The sequence below is a fragment of the Aquila chrysaetos genome, chromosome 5 (genome assembly GCF_900496995.4).
Source record: "Aquila chrysaetos chrysaetos chromosome 5, bAquChr1.4, whole genome shotgun sequence".
In the NCBI taxonomy this organism is placed as follows: Eukaryota; Metazoa; Chordata; class Aves; order Accipitriformes; family Accipitridae; genus Aquila; species Aquila chrysaetos.
The window spans coordinates 36,671,560-36,695,786 of record NC_044008.1 but is presented as its reverse complement, the minus strand read 5'-3'; the positions used below and the strand labels follow the sequence as shown (position 1 = coordinate 36,695,786).

The window sequence follows — 24,227 nt, the reverse complement described above, 5'->3', positions numbered from 1 at the left end:
ACTTTTCCATCACTCAGAAATGATCCCCATGGCATGCCTTAGCATATAGACTTAACAAAGTTTCTTCATTAAATATTATAAGCTTTTCTGCATTCTTTCCTCTATTAAAGATTCCAAGAAAGGTCAAATATTTCACCAGTCTCATCTGCCTCTCTGTAAACAAGGGGAAGAACAAAAATTTTAGCTCCACATTCACTACTGCATAAGATGCAACAGTTGAGACTGGAAGAATAACAACTTTATTGAGCAGGGCAAGAAAAGTTATTCCTATTTCTGCCTATCATACCTGTGTGATAGTACAAAGCAAAACCAGTCATATGCTGTAGAGAGCTGAGTTTCGTGCCCATATTGCACTTTTCTCTCTCTCTTCACCTAAAGCCTTCATGAGCTGTCAATGCTGAAAAAAAATCCTGACCATTACAGACCCTTTTGGACACTGAAGGTTGAAGAAAGCTCATTTTTCTCTTGCTACATGGCAAACAGCTTTTATTCCTGGTAGTGGTCATCCCAAGCCCCCCCTACCTCACAGTTCTGTGTTGTCAGTTCTGAACTGATCCATGCAGCTAAGGGGCAAAACACTTGGTGTCTCAAAGCCATACAGAAGTGGTCAATCAGAGTTTTCAAAAGATTATTTTTAACATCAGCCTAAAAGAATGGATGGACTACCAAGTTCCACCAGATACCCAGAAACTATACAGTGCAAACCATGCTAAACTAACTATAAGTAAAACTATGCTTTAGGTAAAATTGCATGTTCAATCTGAGTGATGTGACAAATCCTACCACCCAAAGAAGTCCTGCCCCTTCTCTGCTGATTCTTGTCTGATTGCACAATAAACATATTAATCTCACTAACCTGTCAAAAAACTATTTTTCCTTCTCATTTTTCTTCTGGATTATTTTTGGCCTGGTTTAGGAGATCAAATCAGTTCAGCTGATCAGCTTAGTGTGAGGAATGTCCAGAACAAGGAACTAAATAATGCAAAATCAGTAAATTTTTCTATAGGTTTTTAGTCAAGCACTACACAATGTGCCGACAGCGTGTTGGTTCACCAAAAACCTAATTTATCTTTTTCTAGTTTTCACCTGATAGATTAGTTTTGTCACTTTCTCAGAATATTAATTTATGTTTGTATGTATGAGTCAGATTACTGCAGATAATTTCTGGTTTTTTTCCTTATAACAATTTCTACATTCCAACGTAAGATGACACTGGTGGTAGTACTAGAATGCACAAGTATCTATCTGAACACGGCAATTTCTGAGATACAGAGCTGACATCTCTTCTAAAATATCAGATGCCACAACTTTTAAAAGAGTAGATGCTAACTAAAGGAACTAATACAGTTGGCCACATACCCACTGATCTTTTCACATAACTGACAAAGCTAAATAATTAGACATGTTTACTTCTTGGAAAGGCTGACAATGGATAACTATTCAGGATCATGATTACAGTCACAGGTGTAAAAGGCATCCAGAAGCCAATTTGAAAGGAAGCCTACATTCTTATTTTCTCATGATGTGGTATGTTGTAGGTTATCAAGGAAGCCTTACAGAAAGCATCAATAAATAAATAAAGAACTATTAGAACCAAGACAGTCTACTAGATAGCAAAGTCATCAGATTTATGTGCCCTGTTCAACCTAGTGGTTTTGGGGTTTTTGTTTGTTTATTTTAAAACACAGACATAGGTAAACTAACAAGTATACCAACAGATGAAGAATAATAGTAAACAAATAGAGTAGAACTACAGAAAACTGTCTGTGAACTAAAGAGGTAACAGAATGGCACTTCATTTCAGGTACTACAGTCTTCATAAGTTTTCTTTAACCAACAAAACTTCTGTAAAGTGCTCAGTCTCTGAACCCAAACTGGTTGTTTAGCTAAATGATCGTGGGAAAAGATGGAACAAAATGTAGAAACTCCAAGGCAACTATGACACAAACCACAGAAGAGAAGGATTAGTCTTCACCGTGACAAAGGTTAACACTGAAATTATAGTTCCATGTTACATATTAATTACTTGGAAAAAAAAAAGGAAAAAAAGAAAAGATTTTTCTGTAGCAGAGCAATCTGTGCATAACAACTTTCTGTGTAATCAGTATCAAAGGATCATAATCAACCTCCAAGAAAATCAGACAAACAATGCGACTGGACAAAACAATGCTTCAAACAATTTGCGCATCAACTGTATTATGCAGCACTGCACACACTGTTGATGTCGATAAACATGTATACAAACACCTTGGAAGAATTCTAAACTATTGAGTCAAAAGGAGACCTAATCACCTAGAAAGACACACATAGTCTACTGTTTAGAGAGCATCTAGCAGGGTGTGGGAGGCATTAAGATGCACAGGAAAATGAACAATGAATTATTTTTAGTGCCTTGTATATATGTACACACAATGCTGTAGCCTCACTAGAATACTGTAATTCCAATACTGGACTATGATCTTGTTAGCAAGTCTACCTGTCCTAAGAAACCTTCATATAGGAGGAAAAATAATAATAAAAAGTCACGTTGTACTTCTCTAAATCCACATAATTTAAATATATGAGAAAACTCTGATAAAAAGAGTTTGTAAGGACTCTCACTGTTTAATTGAAAAAAAGAAAATGAAATGAATGAAGAAAGAGGGCCACCAAGACAGTCAGTGGCCTGGGAGCACCTGCCCTGTGAGAAAAGGCTGAAGCATCGGCACATGTTCAGCCTGCAGAAGAGACTGTTTGTCATGGTTTGACCCCAGCAAGCAACTAAGCACCACGCAGCCACTCACTCACTTCCCCCCCAACCAGTGGGATGGGGGAGAGAATCGGAAGGAAAAAGGTAAAACTCGTACGTTGAGATAAGAACAGTTTAATAGGACAGAATAGAAGAAAATAATAACAACAACAAAATGACAATACTAATAAAAGAACTGGAATATACAAAACAAGTGATGCACATGCAATTGCTCACCACTCGCCAAACGATGCCCAGTTAGTTCCTGAGCAGTGATCCCCCCCCGGCCAACTCCCCCCAGTTTATATACTGGGCATGATGTCACACAGTATGGAATACCCCTTTAGCCAGTTTGGGTCAGCTGTCCTGGCTGTGTCCCCTCCCAACTCCATGTGCCCCTCCAGTCTTCTTGCTGGCTGGGCATGAGAAGCTGAAAAATCCTTGACCTGGTAAAAACACTGCTCAGCAACAACTGAAAACATCAGTGTGTTATCAACATTCTTCTCATACTGAACCCAAGACATAACACTGTACCAGCTGCTAGAAAGAAAATTAACTCTATCCCAGCAGAAACCAGGACACTGTTTCAGGGAGACCCAACAGCAGCCTTCTAGTACCTACAGGGAAGTGAAGGAGAAGATGGAACCAGGCTCTTCACAGTGGTGCATAGTGGGAGGACAAGAACCACTGGGCTTAAGCTGAAACAAGAGAAGTTAAGGATATAAGGAAAAAAGTTTTCACTGCAAGAACAGTCAAGCAGTGGAGCTGAGAGGCTGTGCAGCCTTCTTGCAGGTTTTCAAGACCCAACTGGATAAAGCCCTGGGCAACCTGGTCTGACCTCAGAGCCGAACTTCCTTTGAGCAGGAAATCTCCTGAAGTTTCTTCTAACCCAAATTATCCTATGATCCTAAGGTAATGAGGAAACGTTTATTCACATCCCATAAGGGATATTACATAGAAATAATGATAAAAATAAAAATTCGAAGCAAAGAAAACATCATTACCTATTATGCCAGTGAACTTGGGAAGTGAGAAGCAGACAATAAGATCTGAGCTAAAAATTGAGTGTTCCGGTAAGTATCATGGTTCTTCAGCTGTCCTACTTAATAACAATTTTATGCAAGGGACATTGAAATTTCTTATTTCAGCCTTCTAACAAAAGACCAAGAGCTGACTGACTGAAAGAAAGATCCAAGTAATAGTAGAAAAAGTGAGTTACTTTACACCTGTCTATCCTACTTTTGTCTGAAGTACTTAGTGTCGGACACGGTGAAAAGCGCTCAGCTAACACGCCCCTTAACCTGAACTCCTTATGCCTATGGCAACTGAAACAGAGCACTAAAAACTTAATCATTTCAGGTTTTGGTGAAAGTTGTTATGTTTTGTCTAGATAATCTCACAGCCATAAGTAACTGTAGAGGGAATGTTAATCAGCTTTCCAAAGAAAGAAAACTGCTGAAATACCCGATTGCAAAGCTCTCAACAGCTGCTGTTCAAAAGTCAAGTATATATAATCCCACTGATGGAAAAAAACATAAAAATGAAAATGTGGGGAAAAAAAAGAAGTGTTTTTAATTAACACACCTACTTTCATTCTTCTCCTATTTTTGAATCACAAAACGAAAGTTTTGCGAACTCTCAGGTTTTCACTGCAAAAGTAAAAAACCAAGCCATTTCCCACAGAGCTCTGATCACTAGTAACCCACCAAAAGGGCAAAGCAATACTTAGGAAACATCCACAGGTGGCAGCACAGCAATGCTTCACGAGATTTGTATTTTTCTAGTTTTTTTTCAGCTAAGATCATAGCCATATACATAACTGGATGGGAATAAAACATCTACTTGCCAAATATATCTTTTTTTTTTTTGCTCAATATGGGTTCAAGCATTCACAATAATGTGTTTTCACAAGCTCCCTTTTGTCTTTCCCATTTTATTTAATGCTCAGATCTGCAACAGCAGACATTTAGGCCTTAATAGTAAAAACCGAGCCTTAGGTGTTAGCACTGAAGTAAATTAGATACATGGAATACCCCTTCAAAAGAATGTGAAAAATCTATACAAAAGTTCCAATATGACCAAAATATGAAATAGTATTGAATTATTCCTTTTTTAATAAGAAACAGTGATAAGACAACAGCACTTGGGAGAAATACAATGGTATCTTAACCTTCTTGGCCTTACTCCTACTCAGCTTGCAGCTATTTGTGGTACCACAGAGGATCTTACCCTCCTCTTCACCATCTCTCCTCTAGTTTTCTTGAGCTTTGTAACACTAAAAGCCCCTACTTGGAAAAATCAAAGGTCTCTACAATACTCACAAGGATGGAGGGGCAAGCCTAACCTTAATGAACACGCAACAAAATTTAAGAAACTGCCAGGATTATCACATTTCTACCTCGTATGGCTACAGGGCAAAAACCTTCAGACAAGTTTGTCAGACTATGGAGAGCAAGATGTGCAAGGAACTGGCCTTCTTCAAGGAAGACTGATAAGAGTTCTGATGCAAACCATCTTCACTGTACACGAGATGAGAGCAAAGAGAAGAGAAATTAAACAGTTTCTGAAGCAGAAATAGCTCTTATGTGAACACTAAGGGGCCTCAATGCTGTCTGGGAAGGATGAAGATCAGAGAAAAGTGGTAACTGGGAGGAGAGTGAATAAACTAAACTCTGCTTCTGTTGAAGAAAGCTACATTGATTACACTCAGCACTGACTGAGTGGAAGGGATCAAAGCAGGGCTGTTTGAATAGAACATGAACGGAATTGGAAACTATTTCAGAGTCTAAAACTCTACAGTAAACTATTTTGTTTAAAGAAAACAGATTTATGCTGATAAACAACCCTGTGGTGACATAACTGTGAAGGAAGACATCTTAAAAAGGTAAATAAGCTAGAGTAGGTAACCAAAGCAGATCAGAGAATCGTAGAATAGTTGAGGTTGGAAGGCACCTCTGGAGATTGTCTGGTCCAATCCCCTGTTCAAAGAAGAGTTACCTAGAGCAGGTTGCTCGGGATTGTGTCCAGTCAGGTTTTGAGCATCCCCAAGGATGGAGGCTCCACAGCCTCCCTGGAAAACCTATTCCAGTGTTTGATAACCCACACTGTAAGATAAATTTCTTACATTTAAATGGAATTGCCTGTGCTTCGGTTTGTGCCCATTGCCTCTTCTCCTTTCAGTGGGCACCGCTGAGAAGAGTTTGGCTCAGTTTTCTTTACTCTTCCCCCACCAGGTATTTCTACCCTTTGATAAAATCACTTTGGAGCCTTCTCTTCTCCAGGCTGAACAGTCCCAGCTCTCCCAGCCTCTCCGCATAGGTCACACGCCGCAATCCCTTGATCACCTCTGTGGCCTCCCACTGAACTTGCTCCAGTATATCCCTGTATCTCTGGTACTGGGGAGCCCAGAAGTGAACCCAGCACTCCAGGGGTGTCTCGCCAGTGCCGAGTGGAGGGCAAGGATCACCTCCCCTGACCTGCTGGCAGTGCTTTTCCCAGTGCAGCCCACGAGGATGTTGGCCCAAGGACGCGTTGCTGGCTCGTGTCCAGCTCTTTGCCCAGCAGGACCCCAGGTGCTTCTCTGCCAGTCTGCTTTCCATGCGGTCGCCCCCTGCCACCTCCACCCCAGTGTGTACTGGTGCCTGGGGTTATTCCTCCCCAGGCGCAGGCCTTTGCGTTTCCTTTCATTGAACTTCAGGAGGTTCCTCTCTGCCCATTTCTCCAGCTTGTCGAGGTCTGTGTGAATGGCAGCACACCCATCTGGTCTATCAGTCCCTCCTCCTGTTTTCCTGTCATCTCTCATCTTGCTGAGGGGGTGCACTCTGCTCCATCACCCAGGTCAAAGCCTAGAGCACCCAATATTCCCCAGCAGAATTCCCTAGTCTGCCATCCACATACTATCTGGGCCCATCCATTCATTGCTTCCAAGATTACACAAAGTCATAGAATCATTTAGGTTGGAAAAGACCTTCAAGATCATCGAGTCCAACCATTAACCATGCCCACTAAGCCATGTCCTTAAGTACCCTGTCCACTTGCTTTTTGAATATCTCCAGGGATGGTGACTCAACCACTTCCCTGGGCAGCCCATTCCAATGTTTGACAACCCTCTCAGTAAAGAAATTTTTCCTAATATCTAACCTAAATCTCCCTTGCCTCAACTTGAGGCCACTTCCTCTTGTCCTATCTCCAGCCACCTGACAGAAGAGACCAGCACCCACCTCACTACAACCCCCCTTCAGGTAGTTGTAGAGAGCGATAAGGTCTCCCCTCAGCCTCCTCTTTTCTAGACTGAACAGCCCCAGTTCCCTCAGCCGCTCCTCGTAAGACTTGTGCTCCAGGCCCCTCACCAACTTGGTTGCCCTCCTCTGAACACGCTCCAGCAACTCAATGTCAACTGTGTTCAGAGTGCTTCAGCCATAGGCATTACACCTCTAGCCAGAATAATCCAGCATTACTCCGGTAACAGTAGGAGGTGAAATTAATGGCAAATTAGTGCAGTGAAATGTATGCTTTCATGTAATTGGAAAAAATGTAGAAGTTAAGTGGTGGCAAGAGGAAGACGACAGTAGAACTCGCAGTCTGTGAGACCTCGGTGTGTTAAGAACTTGTCATAATTCCACTAAAAAGCACTTTCACGGAATTCTTAGATAATATTAAACTCTGAACAACAGTTTTTTGGAGAGAGATAGTAGGTGGAACTGAAAGATACTTTACACTTCCTTGCTAAGAAAGCTGCCAAATAATGCATTTGAAAAAACACACATCAAGGACATACTAAAGGTACTATGCCAAACTAAAAGCTGCACTGCTCAAGAAACACCTGATTTTTCTTACCCAGAGCACTGCCTTGTGAATCAGCAAAACTGAATTTATTAATTTACACTACAGTTTCTCAGAACTTATCTGAACACTTGATTCCCTAGATATAAGTGAAAAGCAATGAAGTCAAAGCTGACATAATTTAGAGACCAGACCTCAGAATTAAATCCAGTTAACACAATGGGATACTGATGTGAACTGTTTTAAGTTTGTTAAGCTGTATAAGATTCTTAAAGGCAATAACCCATGCTTGTAATTTTCACCTAAAAGGTTTTTTTTACTTTTAAATCTACATATATGCAAATTCATGTATACCAGTTTAACAAAGGTTTGAATAAGTAATCAAAATTACCCTTGTTTTTAATCAGTCTAGCCTGACAGTGTAGCATCATAAAAAGTATTTCACTATGTACTAAGAATATTACTTGAACTCAACTTTTAAAAGACAATTCTAGTTCACACACTAGACAAAAATATATTCTTTTTTTTTCTTTACAATAGCATAATGATGCAATTCAGTAATTCAGAGAGGTTACATATAGCATTTTTATTTAGAACGGACGCTGCAAAACACGTGTGCCTCCCCCTTTCAGTTTAGCCATCTTTCAGTGCAGCATGCTAAAAAAAATTTGAATTACTTCCTGCACTGTTCAACTTCTCTTCAAGTATCCTCATGAAAACGTTTTTAGAAACAAGAATAAATTTAATTTTATGGATGCCTTATTTATATAAGTATGGAATAACCCCATATACCACTACAGGCTGAGGGCTGACTGTCTAGAAAGCAGCTTTGCATAATATGACCCAGTGGTCCTGTTCTGTGGAAGAGCCAGCAGTGCATCCCTGTGGGAAAGGTGGCCAACTGCAAGCTGGGCTGTATTAGCAATAGTAGCCAGAGGCAAAGGGAAGCAAGTCTTCCCCTCTGTTTGGCACTTGTGAGACTGCTGTTGGAGCACTGTCCTGCTTAGGGCTCCCCAGTGTAAGAAAAGAGTGGAGAAGGGCCACCAACACGGTCAGGGGGCTGGAGAACAACATACAAGGAAATGTTGAGAGCTGTACACATTTGTTCAACCTGAAGACGACAAGACTGAGGAGGGAGCTCGTGGTTGTCTGCAGCTACCTAATGGGAGACTACAGAGAAACAGAGCCAGACTCTTCTCAGAAGTGCACAGTGACAGGGCTAGCGTAATGGATACAAACAGGAGGTGGGACCTGTGATCATTGTGTCCCTTCTAAACCAAATTATTCTCTGATTCTATATACAAAGAAGGGATAGAAAATCTGCAGAGACTATGAAACTCTGGAGTATTTCTTCTTTTGAACAAATTTCAACAACTTCATAAACTTAGCTTACAAATATATCTGAAACTACTTTTTTCCTGAACAGGCTAAAGAAGGAATTCAACCTTTTTTTTTTTTTAATCTCACCCAAAGAAATCACAAACACTTGTGATGACAAAGGAGGAGATTAACTCTGAAGGACGTTTTGTTTACACTCAGCAGGAAAAAAATGTGAGCAAGAACTTAAATACATTTTACAGTTTTTTGACATAAGACTGCTTTTATGACAAAACACGAGTTCCAGAACTAACCCAAACCAAATTAAACCACTAGTACTTTCTGATTGTTAATCTACCACTGCAGCGTCCACTTAAAAGGACTAAGTTTTTTTTGTCTTGATAAGAGTAATACTAGCTATACTAGTATTTCTCTTGCAATCATAGCAAAGAAACAAGCTATTACATTCCTGTAAAACATCTCATCCATGAAATAGCAGCTATTCAAAGGGGAAAGGTCAAAGGGAAATATGTTCAAAGGTTCCCTGCATGTTAACCTGCGCACTAAAAGTGCATGATAATTAGTTAGACATAAAGGCCCAGTAATCCACCAGTCATTTACTTTTTGACAATTCAGCACTGCGATCTGTACTCAAGTGCATCTCAAATTGAAAAGTATTTTTCGTGACATGCAGGCATGGCAATCGTTGCAAAAAGCAGAAAATCCGACTTAAGGGCTCACTCATGTAAAATGCTGGTCAAATCTCTTTCTGACATAGATCACCATGCAAAAACAGGGGAAACAATGAATGCAGCTATGTAAATCAACTTTTCTAGTATACCAATATAGATGTATTATTTCCTCACTTTTAATCCTATCCTGCTACTTAATGAAGTCCCTTAATATCAGTTTCCAAACATGGCAAAATATAACAAAATATTAGTTTCCAAGTAATAAGACAAGCTCGTTTTATTCTAAAGTACATACCTGAATTGCTGAATTCATGAAACATGTATTCCCCAAGTTACTCAGGCCACACAGGCCTGGCTGCTCATTGTGTCTTCCTGGCTCTGAATAATCATAATTCTTATAAGCAGTATATGATGGGAGACAATAGTTTGAATTTTTCACACTGTAAAAAAACAAAACATCTTTCACAATGTAAACATGTACTCTATAGTACTTTAATACATAGACGTACTTTTATAAACTCAAATGATTAAAAATGTTAAAGTAACTTCTGTGAACAAGAAAGGATTTTAAAAAAGTATTTAACTTTGGTAATAACATTAATTTCAATTTAAAAGTCACCTGTGCAAACAACCAAAATATAATGTACTGCAATAACTGTAATTATTATATCCCTACCCCTTTTTGATAGGAGCAGCTTCACAGCTTACTCTATTCTTCATTGCTCCATCAAATTTAATACACTCAGACTTTAGACACCACCAGCAGCAATCAATCATTTACGTCCCTTTTGCATTCTGCTACTGCAAGAATGAGGTCGGTGGGAATGGGAATGCAGAGTTACAGGTGAAAGCTGAGATTTCCAAGGCCACTGTGGCATAGCTGCCTCACTGCATCAGAGAGTCTATTTATAGCTTCCCTGCTAGGACAGCACAATCGAGCATGCAAATGCAGGAAAGCCTTGAGAGGTAAAACAATGCGCAAAATGCCTTGTAACAACTTCATTATAAATCTCTATGATGCATCTGTTTGGAGAAACTGGAGAAGACTGAAATAGGCAAAATGGTAAGATTTAAAGCAATTTGTTTCCAGATGAAATCGTGCAAATACTAAACATAGAATAACCCTCAAAACAGTAAAGTAAGCATATCCGAGAACACTAGAAAGGCAAAAGAATCTTGTAAGAGGATGCTCTGCAATATTACAGTTGTTAGAAAAAACAATCAACCAGAAAGGTTAAACGCTTTCTTAAACTATTTCAGGGACTGATCATAATGAAATCTGCATGATAGTAGCTTTGGCTAAAGTTCAAAAGTATTTCTGCAGTCACTAAGCGTTATTCACATTAGAAGCAACTTGAACAGAAATCTGAAAGTCAATTGCTAAGAATGACAAGGAAAAATATGCAGGGCAAAGAATCAATCCTCATAAATAATTGAGATTTATAATTGTAAAAGTCTGAGTATGCAAGTGCCCAATGGTACACTCCAGCCATTACTCCTGAAACAGTATCACACTCTTTACATCCAACTGAATTCCAACCGTCCCCATAGTGCACAATTACTCACTTTTCATGAATAACAGTTTTGTTTTAATCACAAGATTATTGAAAAATTCAAACAGAAGGGGAAGAAAAATTCTCCCTCTTTCGATGGCCTCAGAAATCTGTGTAGTTTGTAGCTCCACTGTTCATAAAGCTGGTGTTCTCAAACTTTTACATCTGATCATTTAATAGTTGACTCTTCTATCAGTCCTTCCCTCTTCCATACATGTGCAGTTTCTCTGCTCTCTGGCTTGCCCCCAAACTAGCTAAGTGGCATTGTGTTTACTGGTCATTCTCCATGAAAAATCCCTGTAAAGTTAGTTTTGCCCATTCAGCTTAACCCTAACTTAAATGCTTCACCCTGGTTTATACAAGATACTTTTTGAACTCCAGGGCCCACATACCCTTCAAGCTTGCTTCTGTGGTCAACCCCTCCCTATCATTAGTCCCTGGTTCACCCATGCATGAGAGATCCCCAGGGAAGATTACCTTCCATCTCCCTTTGCAGCTGCAGTCCAGCTACTGCAATCAACCCCTGTTCCCTTCAGTTGGCAAGCCTTAGATCCCCCAGGAAGGAAAAGCACAAGTTTGCCACTGGTGCTAATGCAACCTCCACAATACAACCAAGCCCCCAACCCAGCTCAACAGCACACAGCAGCAATAAAAATGCACACGTACAGGGTGCACAATAAGCTTCTACTTTCAGCCCTGCTTGCTTCCTACTGCTTTCCTCACCTGACTCAGAGATTACACTTTTCACATGGTTAACAGAAGAGAAATTTCTTTTGGAAATTTAGGAGATGTAGGGATAATAAACAGATTAAATGTGATTTTCCTGGGGATTTTTACTGCCCTTTTTCCTTCTCTGCAGCTTTCCCCCCTTAACGAACTGCCACCTTAGGAGGGACACTAGAAATCTGGGAAATGCAATTGGTGTCTTTTGGCTATAGTGCATTCATGTGAAAGATTTTGTCAAATTAGCTGAGTAACATCACGCTAATTTAGTTCAAGATAATTGTAATGCAGATAGATTCCCAGTGTTGCTGTGCTCTAAGGGACAAACTGTCAGAGTTTACTTCTCAAAAGGGAAAGCCATTTCGGAGCTCTTTCATCTTCTGTACTGGCCCACAGAAATATATTTGAGGGGTTTAGAGAATATTGTTACCACAGTCATCCTGTGAGTCAGGTCTATTCATATATTTCTCTTTCAGGGTTCTGTGATATTTTATCAAAACATATCCAGCAAAATACAGCACCTACTATGTGCAGGAGACTAGGAGATGTCTCTTTACAGTTTTATCTGTCTGCAAACTTCATTTTTTGCCGGAAGAATTATTTTTATTTAAATTACATTGTGCCTCTGCTTTTCATGGTTTTGAGACTGGACAAAAAATAAAGTATTATTAATAGTCAGTAGTAAATGGCTAACAATGGAAAGCAAGTAAAGATACAAGGCAAGTCTACATAAACGTCATTCAAACAGAAATGCCCTAAAAAAAGTAACTTATGATAGCATATCCCCAACCTCCATCTGCTTTTTCTGCAAAACCTTTAGAAAGTTGCCTTTAATGAAGGAACAATGCATGGAAAAGCAGAGGGGTAGTATGAGAATGAGGCTGTCACATAAGGGCAATAACAGAAAGAAAACACTGATGGCTCTTGGAAGAAATTGTTGCTCAAAAAATAAGGCAAGACTTGAAAAAATGAAACCATCTTCAGACCCTTGAACAGCTAGACTTGTTCTTGAAGTAGTGAAAATGGTAAAGGGAGGTTTCCAAATGAGATTTTATTATCTGTAAATCTGTAAATTTTGAGTTGCATGTGCCATATTTGAAATGACTTATATGTGCTGTCTGTATCCTGCCTTTAAATCTCAAAGCAGCTTTCAGATGATGAATCTAGAGTACTCACTGTATAGTTGAAGTTCTGGGAAGCATGAATTTGGAACAGAGAAGTTTGCAACAGCATCACTAGCTTTGGAAAGGACACAATATGACAATGCAGTGCCATATACCAACAACAGGTGCTGCAAAAGGAATTTGAGTTGCAAGAACGAGCCCAGAAAATTAAAACTTTGGAGTATGTACTGAACTCTGTAGTATTTCAACCACTTTAATGCACCGCCAATGTGTTTTTGTGACCAGCCACTTTTAACAAACCCGTAATTGGGCTCCATCAATTTTTAGAGATGCCTGAAGCAGCGGGAGAGGCCCATGTCATTACACAAAGGCTAGTGTCTTTGTTATTGTTCATGATCATCGTCTGGAGAGCAAAAGGTAACATTATAATATCTACTTAAGTTAAAAAAAAAAAAAAAATCACCTTCCTCATAATATTTGCCTATGTCAGGTGCAACATGAAGAAACTGTTTCTACAGGTGATGTAATGAACATTTATACTTCTTGATGTAAGCATATTGAAATACACCAAGCATGTGAACAAAGCTGCCAGCTGTCCGTCTTCTGACAAGCTGACACTACTGAACGATGAAGCAAGTCATTTTAGAGCCTGAAACAATGGTTACAAATGAAGAAAACAAAACAACTTTTCACTTAATTACCCAAGCAAAATCCCTATTCAACTGTTTTTAATCCCCTCCTCACATAATTTAAAAAATACCACGACAAGAAATGTATTGCTTTATAACAGCAATAAACAGAAATTCCAGTAAGACCTAAATGATGCGTCTCTCCCTGCTCTTCTGAATCCACTAACACATATTATGCTAATCCTCCTATGTTATTCTTTCAACAAGATCACCTGTAAAGGCAAAAGAACATCAATGATCAATTATTTGGAATCCTCCATTCCATCAAATGCAAACTCACATTTACAGAAATGAAGGCTTTAGACCTGATAAAATTTGCACAAGCTATTTCTATTATCTAATGTATGACTATCTCAACACATAAATATTTACCAATTTGAGGCTTGCTATTACTCAAAACACTTCCTGGATTAGACAAGTATTACAGAAATGTGTATCATATAAAGAAACACGATACTTTTCAGAGTTTTAACATAATTTGTACTCTATAGCTGAGCTATAATCATTGCAAAAACAGTCTTGCAACGACTAGCATTTATGACTATTACTACACACAACCTGTTGTTTGCTTTTTCTGCCTTACAAATCAGCTTTGTCAGCTACAATTATCTTCAAAACAAATGCTGGTATTTCTTTTAGGGGTACAGCATCTCACATCCATATGGAGGTGCCAATGGATCCTGGAAAGCCGCAAATGTATAATTTTGCTATTGTACTAAAGGAAACGTGCAATGTAAGATACAACAAGGCAGTAATATGAAAAGAAATTCCAGACAAAGCTGACATTAAGTAGTTAATTAAGAAAGTAATGAAAAGAAGATAGCATTAATTAATGGAAAAGAAGTGCTTTCTTAGACAAGGAGGTATTTGTGAGAAGAGTAGAACATAGGAAGAAACTGATCTTAACCTAGAATGAAATAATACAAATAAATACAGAGAAATATCTTTCCTTTTACCTTTTGAAGCCAAAAATTCTTAATGCAACACAAAAATTCTTAATGCAACAGTATGTAAAGTACACAGTGTATTAATGGATATAACTTCTCTATCACTGAGCTAATTAATCCTGAACATGTATTCTGACAGAAGTGCTGCTAAAGATTCTCCTGTATTATATATTGTAGTAAACTATAAATCTGTGGTTTTTAAAATATTTGTTTTAAACTCATCATAATTGGATTACTGCATTGTAAGGAAAACCATATACTTCTGCACTGAATATCTGCCTTACATAACATCCAGATATACAGTGTTTTGAGTTACAAGAGAAAAATGGCTGGTATTTCATAACACTATAGAGAACATGTACCTACTACCTGATTTACAAATGTTTAACTTAGTGTTAGGGCGCTTCAAGGGACCAATCCCTTATAAAATCTGAATTTTATATCACTTCCTTTTAAACTAATATTTCTGTTGAAAATCCTCAAATTAAAAACAAACAAACAAACAAACCAACAACCCCAGAATTTTACCTTAAGTTCTAAAAGCTCCCATTTGGGCTCCAAAATAAACCAAGAAATAAAAATAAAATCAGCTAAAGCAAGTGAAAAAACTATCTTTAAAAGCTGAAGAGCTGGCAACAGGTTTCATAAGTGCTTCCTAAAAATAACTACAGCATCGCTAGGGAAAAGCTAACACTAAAAAAAAAAAAAAAAAAAAAAAAAAAAAAAAGAGGAAAAATAATAAAAAAGAAGAAAGACTTGCTGGATTTAAAATGGTGGATCCCTAGGAAAAAGTAACTGTTAAGGTTTGGCTTTGGCGTTACAACTGTCTTTCACATAAGCAATGGGGGAAGGAGTGATTAGTTCTCAGCTGGAGGCTCAGCTCTGGTCAAGTAATTTTTCACACAATCATAGATACAATATATTTTTTATTTACTACACATTCACACACAGAGTACAATAGACTGCAGTTAAATACATGGATTTCAACTGTTTAACAGTGAGAGTTGGGGCTACTCACAATTGGTAGAAGCACAAGTGACACTTCACCCCTTAGGAAAAATCACTTCTGATAAATGCAGTATTTAACTGGAAGATATTGTATAAGATATTTAATATTTATGTCACCTTTTTAATATTTAACATCTTCATGTTTGATCACAAAATGCATGTTTGGAAAAATATTTTAAATTTGAATGAATTGTAAGAATAAGCCTCTTCAATTTCCCCCAGCTTGCATTAAAGATGAGTGCTCTCTGGTTTCAAGCATTTGAAAGATGCTCCATTATCTGTTAAAGCGAAATAATTCCATGTTTTTCTATATTCACCAACTTTTTTACAGTTGTGTACAACAAAAAAAGATTACACACAAAGTTGGCCACTGGAATATGAAAGCTCTTCTTTTAGAGTTTTATCACATTCTTTATTAAACTTCTGATTTGGAATATAAAGGAGAAAACTCTTAAAAGTGAGAAGCCTCTTTTACTAAGCCTCTGCTCATTGTAATGTTCAAGCACAGCTATCAGACTGATCTCTCTCAAATCTTCTAGCACTAAGACAGAGAAGTTGCTGATTGTGATTATAGCCACTGATTAATTATGACAACAATTATAGCTAAAACAATTCAGCTGTAGTGGTCTCAAATCAATGTGTGATATCACATATGCTGCTATTATACCTTACCATAATAAATAAGGGAAAACCTGACCACCATAAATGTAAGTAGTTTATGCTTTTTTTTTGTTGTCCATCTAAATTCAGGCAGGATAATAACAACAATGTATTTTTAGCATGACAAACTCTAAATGAAGTCTTTATATATTTTCTTACAATGCTCAACATTCTTTTTAGCGTCTATTCTACTGAGCACTAAGAGTTACCAAACATCTTTAACTGTGTTTCATTTCCTGATATCATGCGTTACAATACCTACACTATGGAATAGTGACCAGTAACAATTCACAACCCAAATATTGCAAAACAAATCAAAATCCTTAAGCTAGGAGTTATAAAACATCGAAATTTGTTTCTGTCACACTGGGGCGATTAAATTAAATAACGTTTTAAGGTATATAGCTTACTTTCTGTTGTTCATGTTGTTATAATTATTTGATAGAGATGGAGAGATCTTTGGTAAAGTTGAAAAATTGGATGCACCTGGGGACCTTTAAAAATATGAAAATGATAAATTAGATAAAAATGCTGAGATATTAAAAACTATGAAAGAATGCTAACAAATGAACAATGCATATAAACAAGCATGGAAAAGAAATATTTTTTAGAAAGTGGGCAAAGCACTAAAAATACCTAGGACATGCAGCATTCAGAATCCAACTTTTAAAACTTGAAATGCTTCACAGTATTTTATACTTTCATATCATGTTGAAGAAATAGAGCTATTAAAAACAAAAAGCAAGCAAACAAACAAAAAAATCACAGGCCACTGTACTAAAAAAATTGTTTTCAGTTTATAGTATGACTATAGATATTTTGATGTTCTAAAACCTAGAATGTGAAGCTTCTAACATGGAAATTTTATGAAGTTTTCATTTAACCATAAATGGATGTTGATACAAGATACAAAAATGATTAAGGTACATACTTCAAGGTTAGTTTAATAGCAGCATGAAACCACTTAATTAAAATCTATTCATATTGTTAAAAAAATCCAGGATATTATGTACAATACTAAATAACCTTTAAAAACCTTTTTTTCCAAAAGTAATAGCATTATCACTCATACCCACTGTTTAAGACTATTTTTAAATATAAGAATATTGATAATTTTAATCACAAAGACCGTCTGAATGTAGCAATTAAATACAATACACAGCTATCTTGCAGTGTATTTTTCTTTTTCTGATCAAATCTTACAGATAACCATGGAAAAGGCTCTGAATACTCAAAGGAATTTATGCACCTTCATGTTTTTGTGGGCCCTATGCAACTCCAAGTGGTTTGCAAAAAGCTCCAGCTGTCATTGGAAAGCTTTGAAATACATATCACAATATTAAGAGAAGAAATTCTGCATGCTCAGTATTTTTTTAAGCACCTTTCAAGAACTTAACTCTGCAAGGAGATAAACATTTTTACACAGGAAATCTTCCCGAGTATATTTTCGCATTGATTTTCAACTTTTTATTAATAAACCTTTTCCAAAAGATATATTACCATGTCAAGAAAATGTTACTTAATTTTGAACGTATTCTGACCCAACATTCATAAAGCTTTCCTGTAGATTTCCTTTATCAATCTAAATCCTCTTCTTTGAACATTATCTTCAAAGTAGTAAAATACAGTATCCACAAGAAAGATCTAAAACTGAAGTCAGTTTAACCTTACTTAAAATTCAAGACAGAAGTTAAATTATGCACATTCATACATGTAATTATTTTAGAAGCTACTTGAACTGAGTAATTTTGAACTGAAATTGAACGTTTTAAAACAAATTTGAAGTTTTTTTATGATTTAAACCAAATTAAAATGCAACACATTTTAAATTTAAAACCTGAATGTATAACTGTTCTCTAAAAAATTAAAAGAAACCAGAATGAGCTACATAAATAAAAGTCTGGTTTGCACCAAAAACTAAAAACAAGTTAATTTGTTTCTTAGAGAAGATCACCATGAGTAGTTTTATTCCTTGATAGCATTTGCTATCAAATACAAAGTGATAACAACAGGTAAAACAGTAAGAGACTCCTACTCCTCTGAGGTGTGCAGCCTTTCTATTTGCTTACGGCTGCTTACATTGCTAAATCCTGTGTACAGAGAAGAACAGAATTCATTCACAGCTCTTAGAGCTTTTAATACATTTCAATACTTATGGCAAAACTTTGTAACAATGTTGGCAGAAATCCCCTCCACCATTTAAAACAAAAAAATAAGATCAAAGTAAGGATAATAAAAAACCCTGAGAAGACAGTAAGTGCTAATGCTGAATGTATTGCTATACTTCAGTTCTGCCTTTAAAATTGTACAAAAAGAATGACCAACAAGTATCTACTCATAAAACAACTGCATTGACTTAGGAATCTCCTAAGACAAAATGAGTAATCAAATGTGCAACAAAAACTCAATTATGCTTTAATTGCAAGGTTCTAAGACAAAGTATATGCCCTTTTAGTAGTATGCCAACTTCAGTGTGTATTAATGTTACTGTGGTGTTCAAACACCACAGAAAGATGTCCAAAGAATACAGTTACTTGCTTGACAAAAACAATCAATTTTAAACTCTGGTTGTAAAAAAACCAATAATCAGTAAATGGCCTAGTTTCTCACATGCAGGAGAAGAGTAAACAAAATTCTCAACATAGCTAGAAAAACATCAGGAACTATGTAACAGATAAATTTGAACGGTAACTTTTCATGATCTAACAAACAAAACCCCCAAAATTATTTATTCTAGTTTAGCATTTTAACAGTCCAGCAAAAGACAGGTTAAAAACCAAACTTTACTGTAGTCCTATGCCAAAATAGATGGTAACTCACATTAGATACTGACTTCCCTACACACTTCATTAAGCCCATCGTTAAACTGCTCTAAACTTTAACTCCCATAGTGATCCACAGCAGAGACATAAATACGGATGTCAGCAAAAACAACGGCAACCAGAACAACTGTTTTCCTCCAATAATCCGTGGGCATCTGCTATACATTGCCTGGATCACAATGATAAAAAAAAAGCAGACAAGGCTTCTTCGGACAACTGGAAGAAGCCTAACGTTCCCAGGCCCTAGTCCTTACGGGGGACTTTAACCCTTGTGATACCTGCTGGTGGGACAACACAGCAGGGCGCAAGTAATCCAGGAAAGTTCTGGAGTGCATTTATGACAGCTTCGTGACACAGGTGGTTGAGGAGCCAACAAGGAGAGGTGCTTGGCTGGATCAGATACTTACAAACAAGGAGGAATTAGTTGGGGATGTGAAGGTTGGGGCCTTGGCTCCAATGAACATAAGATGGTGAAATGCAGGATCCCGAGAGAGAGCAGGGCAGAAAGCAGTAACACAACCCTGGCCTTCGGAGAGCAGACTTTAGCCTTTTCAGGGATCTGCTTGGAAGAGTCCCATGGGATACAGTCCTGGAGAAAAGAGGGGCCCAAGAAAGCTGGTTGATATTCAAGGACCATCTCCTCTAAGCTCAAGAATGGTCCATCCTGACAAGTGGAAAAATCAAGCAAAGGCAGGAGGAAGCCTGCATGGATGAACAGGTTGCTCCTGACCGAGCTCAGACATCAAGACAAAGTGGCTGAGTGAAAGCAGAGGCAGATAACCCAGAAGGAACATGGAAATACTGTGCAGTATGCAGGGGTGAGGTCAGGAAAGCCAAAGCCTACCTGGTGTTAAATCTGGCAAGTGACATGAAGGGCAACAAGATTCTACAAGTACATGAACAGCAAAAGGAAGACCAGGGAAAACATGGGCCACCGCTAAATGGGACAGGGGCCCTGGTGACAAAGGACACGGAAAAGGCCGAGCTACTCAAGGCCTTCTTTGTGTCAGTCTTTACCAGTAAGACCAGTTTTCAAGAATCCCACGCCCCTGAAACCAAAATCTGGAGCAAGGCTGACCTACCCTCAGTGGACAACAATCAGGTTAGGGGACACCTAAACACACTGGAGATACATAAGACCATGGGGTCTGATGGGATGCTGGTTGATGTTACTGTGATGGCAGTCTTGTTTATTTTTGAAAGGTCCTGGCTATTGGGAGAGGTCCCTGAAGACTGGAAGAGAGCAAATGGCACTGATATCTTCAAGAGGGCAAGAGAGAAGATCTGGGGAACTACAGGCTAGTCTGCCTCATCTCAATCCCACAGAAAGTGATGGAGCAACTAATCCTGGAAACCACTTCCAGACATATGAAGGACAAGGTGACAAGGACGAGTCAGCATGGATTTATAAAATGGAAATGTTGCTTAGCCAGCCTGATACCCTTCTATGATGAGATAACTAGCTTGGCAGATGAGGGGGGGAGCAATGGATATTGTTTATCTCAGCTTCAGTAAGCCTTTTGACACTGTCTCCTGTAACATCCCCATAGACAAGCAGATGAAGCAGGGGTTACTGAAGTCTACAGTGAAATGGATTAAAACCAGCTGAATGGCTGGGCCCAGATAATTCTGACCAGTGGCACAAAGTCCAGTTGGAGGCCAGTCACTAGTGGTATACTCCAGAGGTCAGTACTAGGTTCTGTAATCTCTAACATCTTTATTAATGACCAGAACGTGAGGACGGAGTGCACCCTCAGCAAGATGAGAGATGACAGGAAAACAGGAGGAGGGACTGATAGACCAGATGGGTGTGCTGCCATTCACACAGACCTCGACAGGCTGGAGAAATGGGCAGAGAGGAACCTCCTGAAGTTCAATGAAAGGAAACGCAAAGGCCTGCGCCTGGGGAGGAATAACCCCAGGCACCAGTACACACTGGGGTGGAGGTGGCAGGGGGCGACCGCATGGAAAGCAGACTGGCAGAGAAGCACCTGGGGTCCTGCTGGGCAAAGAGCTGGACACGAGCCAGCAACGCGTCCTTGGGCCAACATCCTCGTGGGCTGCACTGGGAAAAGCACTGCCAGCAGGTCAGGGGAGGTGATCCTTGCCCTCCACTCGGCACTGGCGAGACACCCCTGGAGTGCTGGGTTCACTTCTGGGCTCCCCAGTACCAGAGATACAGGGATATACTGGAGCAAGTTCAGTGGGAGGCCACAGAGGTGATCAAGGGATTGCGGCGTGTGACCTATGCGGAGAGGCTGGGAGAGCTGGGACTGTTCAGCCTGGAGAAGAGAAGGCTCCAAAGTGATTTTATCAAAGGGTAGAAATACCTGGTGGGGGAAGAGTAAAGAAAACTGAGCCAAACTCTTCTCAGCGGTGCCCACTGAAAGGAGAAGAGGCAAAAGGCCACAGGTATAAATTGAAATAAATGAAATTCCATCTGAATATAAGATGATGTTTACACAAAAACAAAAACACACAAAAAATTATAAACTGTCACTTTTTTTACGGTGCGGGTGGTCAAAAACTGGAACAGGTTGACCACAGTGGTTGTGCAGTTTCCATCTCTGGAGATACTCAAAATGTGCCTGGACATGGTCCTGGGCAACCTGCTCCAGCTGCCCCTGCTTTGAGTAGGGGGACTGCATGAGATTATCTCTAGAGGTCCTTTCATCCTCAAGGACTCTGATTCTGTGAAGGTGTGGTTATCATCAGGCTAATGTACAATTTAGTATTTTAAAGCAAGCTTTAGTATGATTAACCTTCTTCAGTTCAGACTATTCTCTTCTTACAAAACCCAGCTAATTCAGTCAATCATACTTCTTTAGGGGTTGTGCATGAAAGGTTGATATTTTAACATTCAGCAATCAAAACAAATTTTAATGTTCAGGGCATGCATTTGTTAAGAGTTTCTCAACCCTGCATTAACTGATATTAATGAGCATGTTTGTTAAACTAACTTGAAAACGTCTGTTGTACATTACCAATGTTTGATGTTTACCCACAGGGGCTCAGACACATGGTTACCACAGTCTAACAAGTTATTATGCATCAGCAATCACCAGTCCAGCTCTTGACTGGCAGACAAGCTCTGACAGCTCTTGCTTTTACAATTTAAGACATTACAGCAAGTCCCCAGTTAGCTCTATTCTCCACAATTATCTTTCTTGCAGCAAAGTCAGTAGAAACACACACCTGTCTGCACATCAACTGCTTCAGGGAAAAAAATAACAGATTTTATATCTCTTGATTAAAGATGACACTTTTCATTTCAGTAGACAAATAGTTTTTCTTTTGAAAACTCATGGATATTTTTTCCTAAAATACTTGGATACGCAAACATTAAATTATTTCAAAAAGGATAGCTAAGCATCTTCTATTTTTTTTTTTTTTTTATCTTCAAAACATTATGGGATCCAGCTCAGAAGCAAAAAAGAATGAAGAGCCTTTAGTGTTTTTCCAAGATAAAGAGGCATACAGTTTTGAACCAGAAAAAAATTTATGAAAAAACTTACCATGTGACTAAGTATTGTAAGAAAACATTCATTATTACCAAGAAGAAAAACTATAAATGTGCACAGTCTCAAATTTTTGTGTGGTCAAAAAAAAAAAAAAACAACCCCAAAAAACCCCAATGTATTCCCTTTTACATGCAAAAACTGTTAAAGTTAACAGCAGACCATCTGTAAATGATGCAAAGTTTGATTAGAATGATTTATTCCACAGTGAAGTCTAAAAAAACTGGATCAGAATTAAATCTCTTACTTTTATTATACACAGATATATATTGATAGATTAATTAAAAATTCTTAAGTTTTTTGCCATATAAGAAGCATTTTTGAAGAATATGATGAATCAATAGATTTAATACTTGTTTATTAAGTTTTCCAAGAAAACAGCAAACAATGCTTCTCTAAACTTAGAACGAAATAAGTTTCTAGTTAATAGCTTCTTTGTATCCTTTTCTAACTTGCTTTTCTGTTTGCACATAAACAGGTAACAACTTCTTAACAGAAAACTAATAGAAACCTTATCCTTGCTATTTATTTGGTAATTCATGGAACTCCAAAACTTAAGCTCCTTCCTTCTCCTTATCTCAAGTTTTATAATCACAGATTGGATGAAAGGTTTTAATTGTCATACAGTTTTTCCCTGAACACAAGTAATCTGATTTCGTAGTACAGCTGCTTAAGTTACTTGAACTACAACCTCAGATTTTTTTTTATATCTTAGTCTAAAACATCCTCTTGATGATAATAAACCATTCAAATAGGGTTGGTTAGTTAGTTGTTTTTCCACCTGTGGAATAATCTCCCACAGAAGGATACAGATATGAAAAAAAACACCTGACTGCACACAGATCACAAGTCTTCATTCAAGGACTGGGATCAGCAGCAACTAAGCTACTAAAGCAACTTGGATCTCCATGTTCGGACGAGTTTGTCACATGTATGACATTGAAGAGACAGTTATTCACAGAAAAGTTAGTACAACAAAACTTGCTGCAGAACTGCCCATTAATGCTGAGTAATACCTATTTTGGGAGCAGATGACAGTAAAGACATTCCAGAAGAAGTCACTATGAGCTCACTAGAAAAGGTTTCACAGAAGCCAAGCTGCCTGAGCAACAAACATCCTAGTAGCCGATATAAACACTTGATATAAACAGAACCTCTCAGAGACCCAAAAATCTGGCTATTCCTAAGCCTAACTGATCCTGTGCACATTTTAAGAATGTACACAATATTCAGGTGCTTCCAGACAAAAAAACCCCAGCAAAACACAAACATTTTAAGCAGCATTAAAATATGAGACAATAGCAGATATTATTAAACTGTAGTGGGGTTTTTACAGCAGATGTTGCAATTACTTCCAAAATTAAGTAAATGTAGAAGTTAGAAGAACAGTACCCCTAAAAGAAATCCAAATACTGACCAGCTTGGCCATAAAGCTGAAATTCTAAGTTGCAGAGCTGGGTCCCTGCTCCTATATAAAAAGGATCTCAAACTTGAAATTGTTTCTTCCTAGTTTCTTCAGAAGAAGAGACAATTATGATGATAATCGATCTTTTAACTTCTACTGATTCGTTCTACTTCTAAGAGAAACAGAATTATCATTTTCGAAGTGTTCCTTCCTATACTGAGCTGAGGTTCCAATTTGGCCAGTTTCAAAGTAAATATGT

At 38.1% G+C, this 24,227-nt stretch overlaps 1 protein-coding gene across 6 annotated transcripts in view; it reads right to left on the bottom strand.

Annotated features, from left to right (window-relative positions):
* The window catches only part of USP15 (ubiquitin specific peptidase 15), a 72,992-nt gene that overhangs the window by 12,439 nt on the left and 36,326 nt on the right, over window positions 1–24,227 (bottom strand). For 3 of the 6 annotated variants that reach the window (XM_030014334.2, XM_041123442.1, XM_030014335.2), the window contains 2 exons: window positions 16,634–16,717; window positions 9,815–9,959 (listed from right to left, as the gene is read on the bottom strand). In XM_030014334.2, the coding sequence (XP_029870194.1) occupies window positions 9,815–9,959; window positions 16,634–16,717 (229 nt within the window). The other 3 variants (XR_005932369.1, XM_030014336.2, XM_041123443.1) reach the window with 3 other exon arrangements.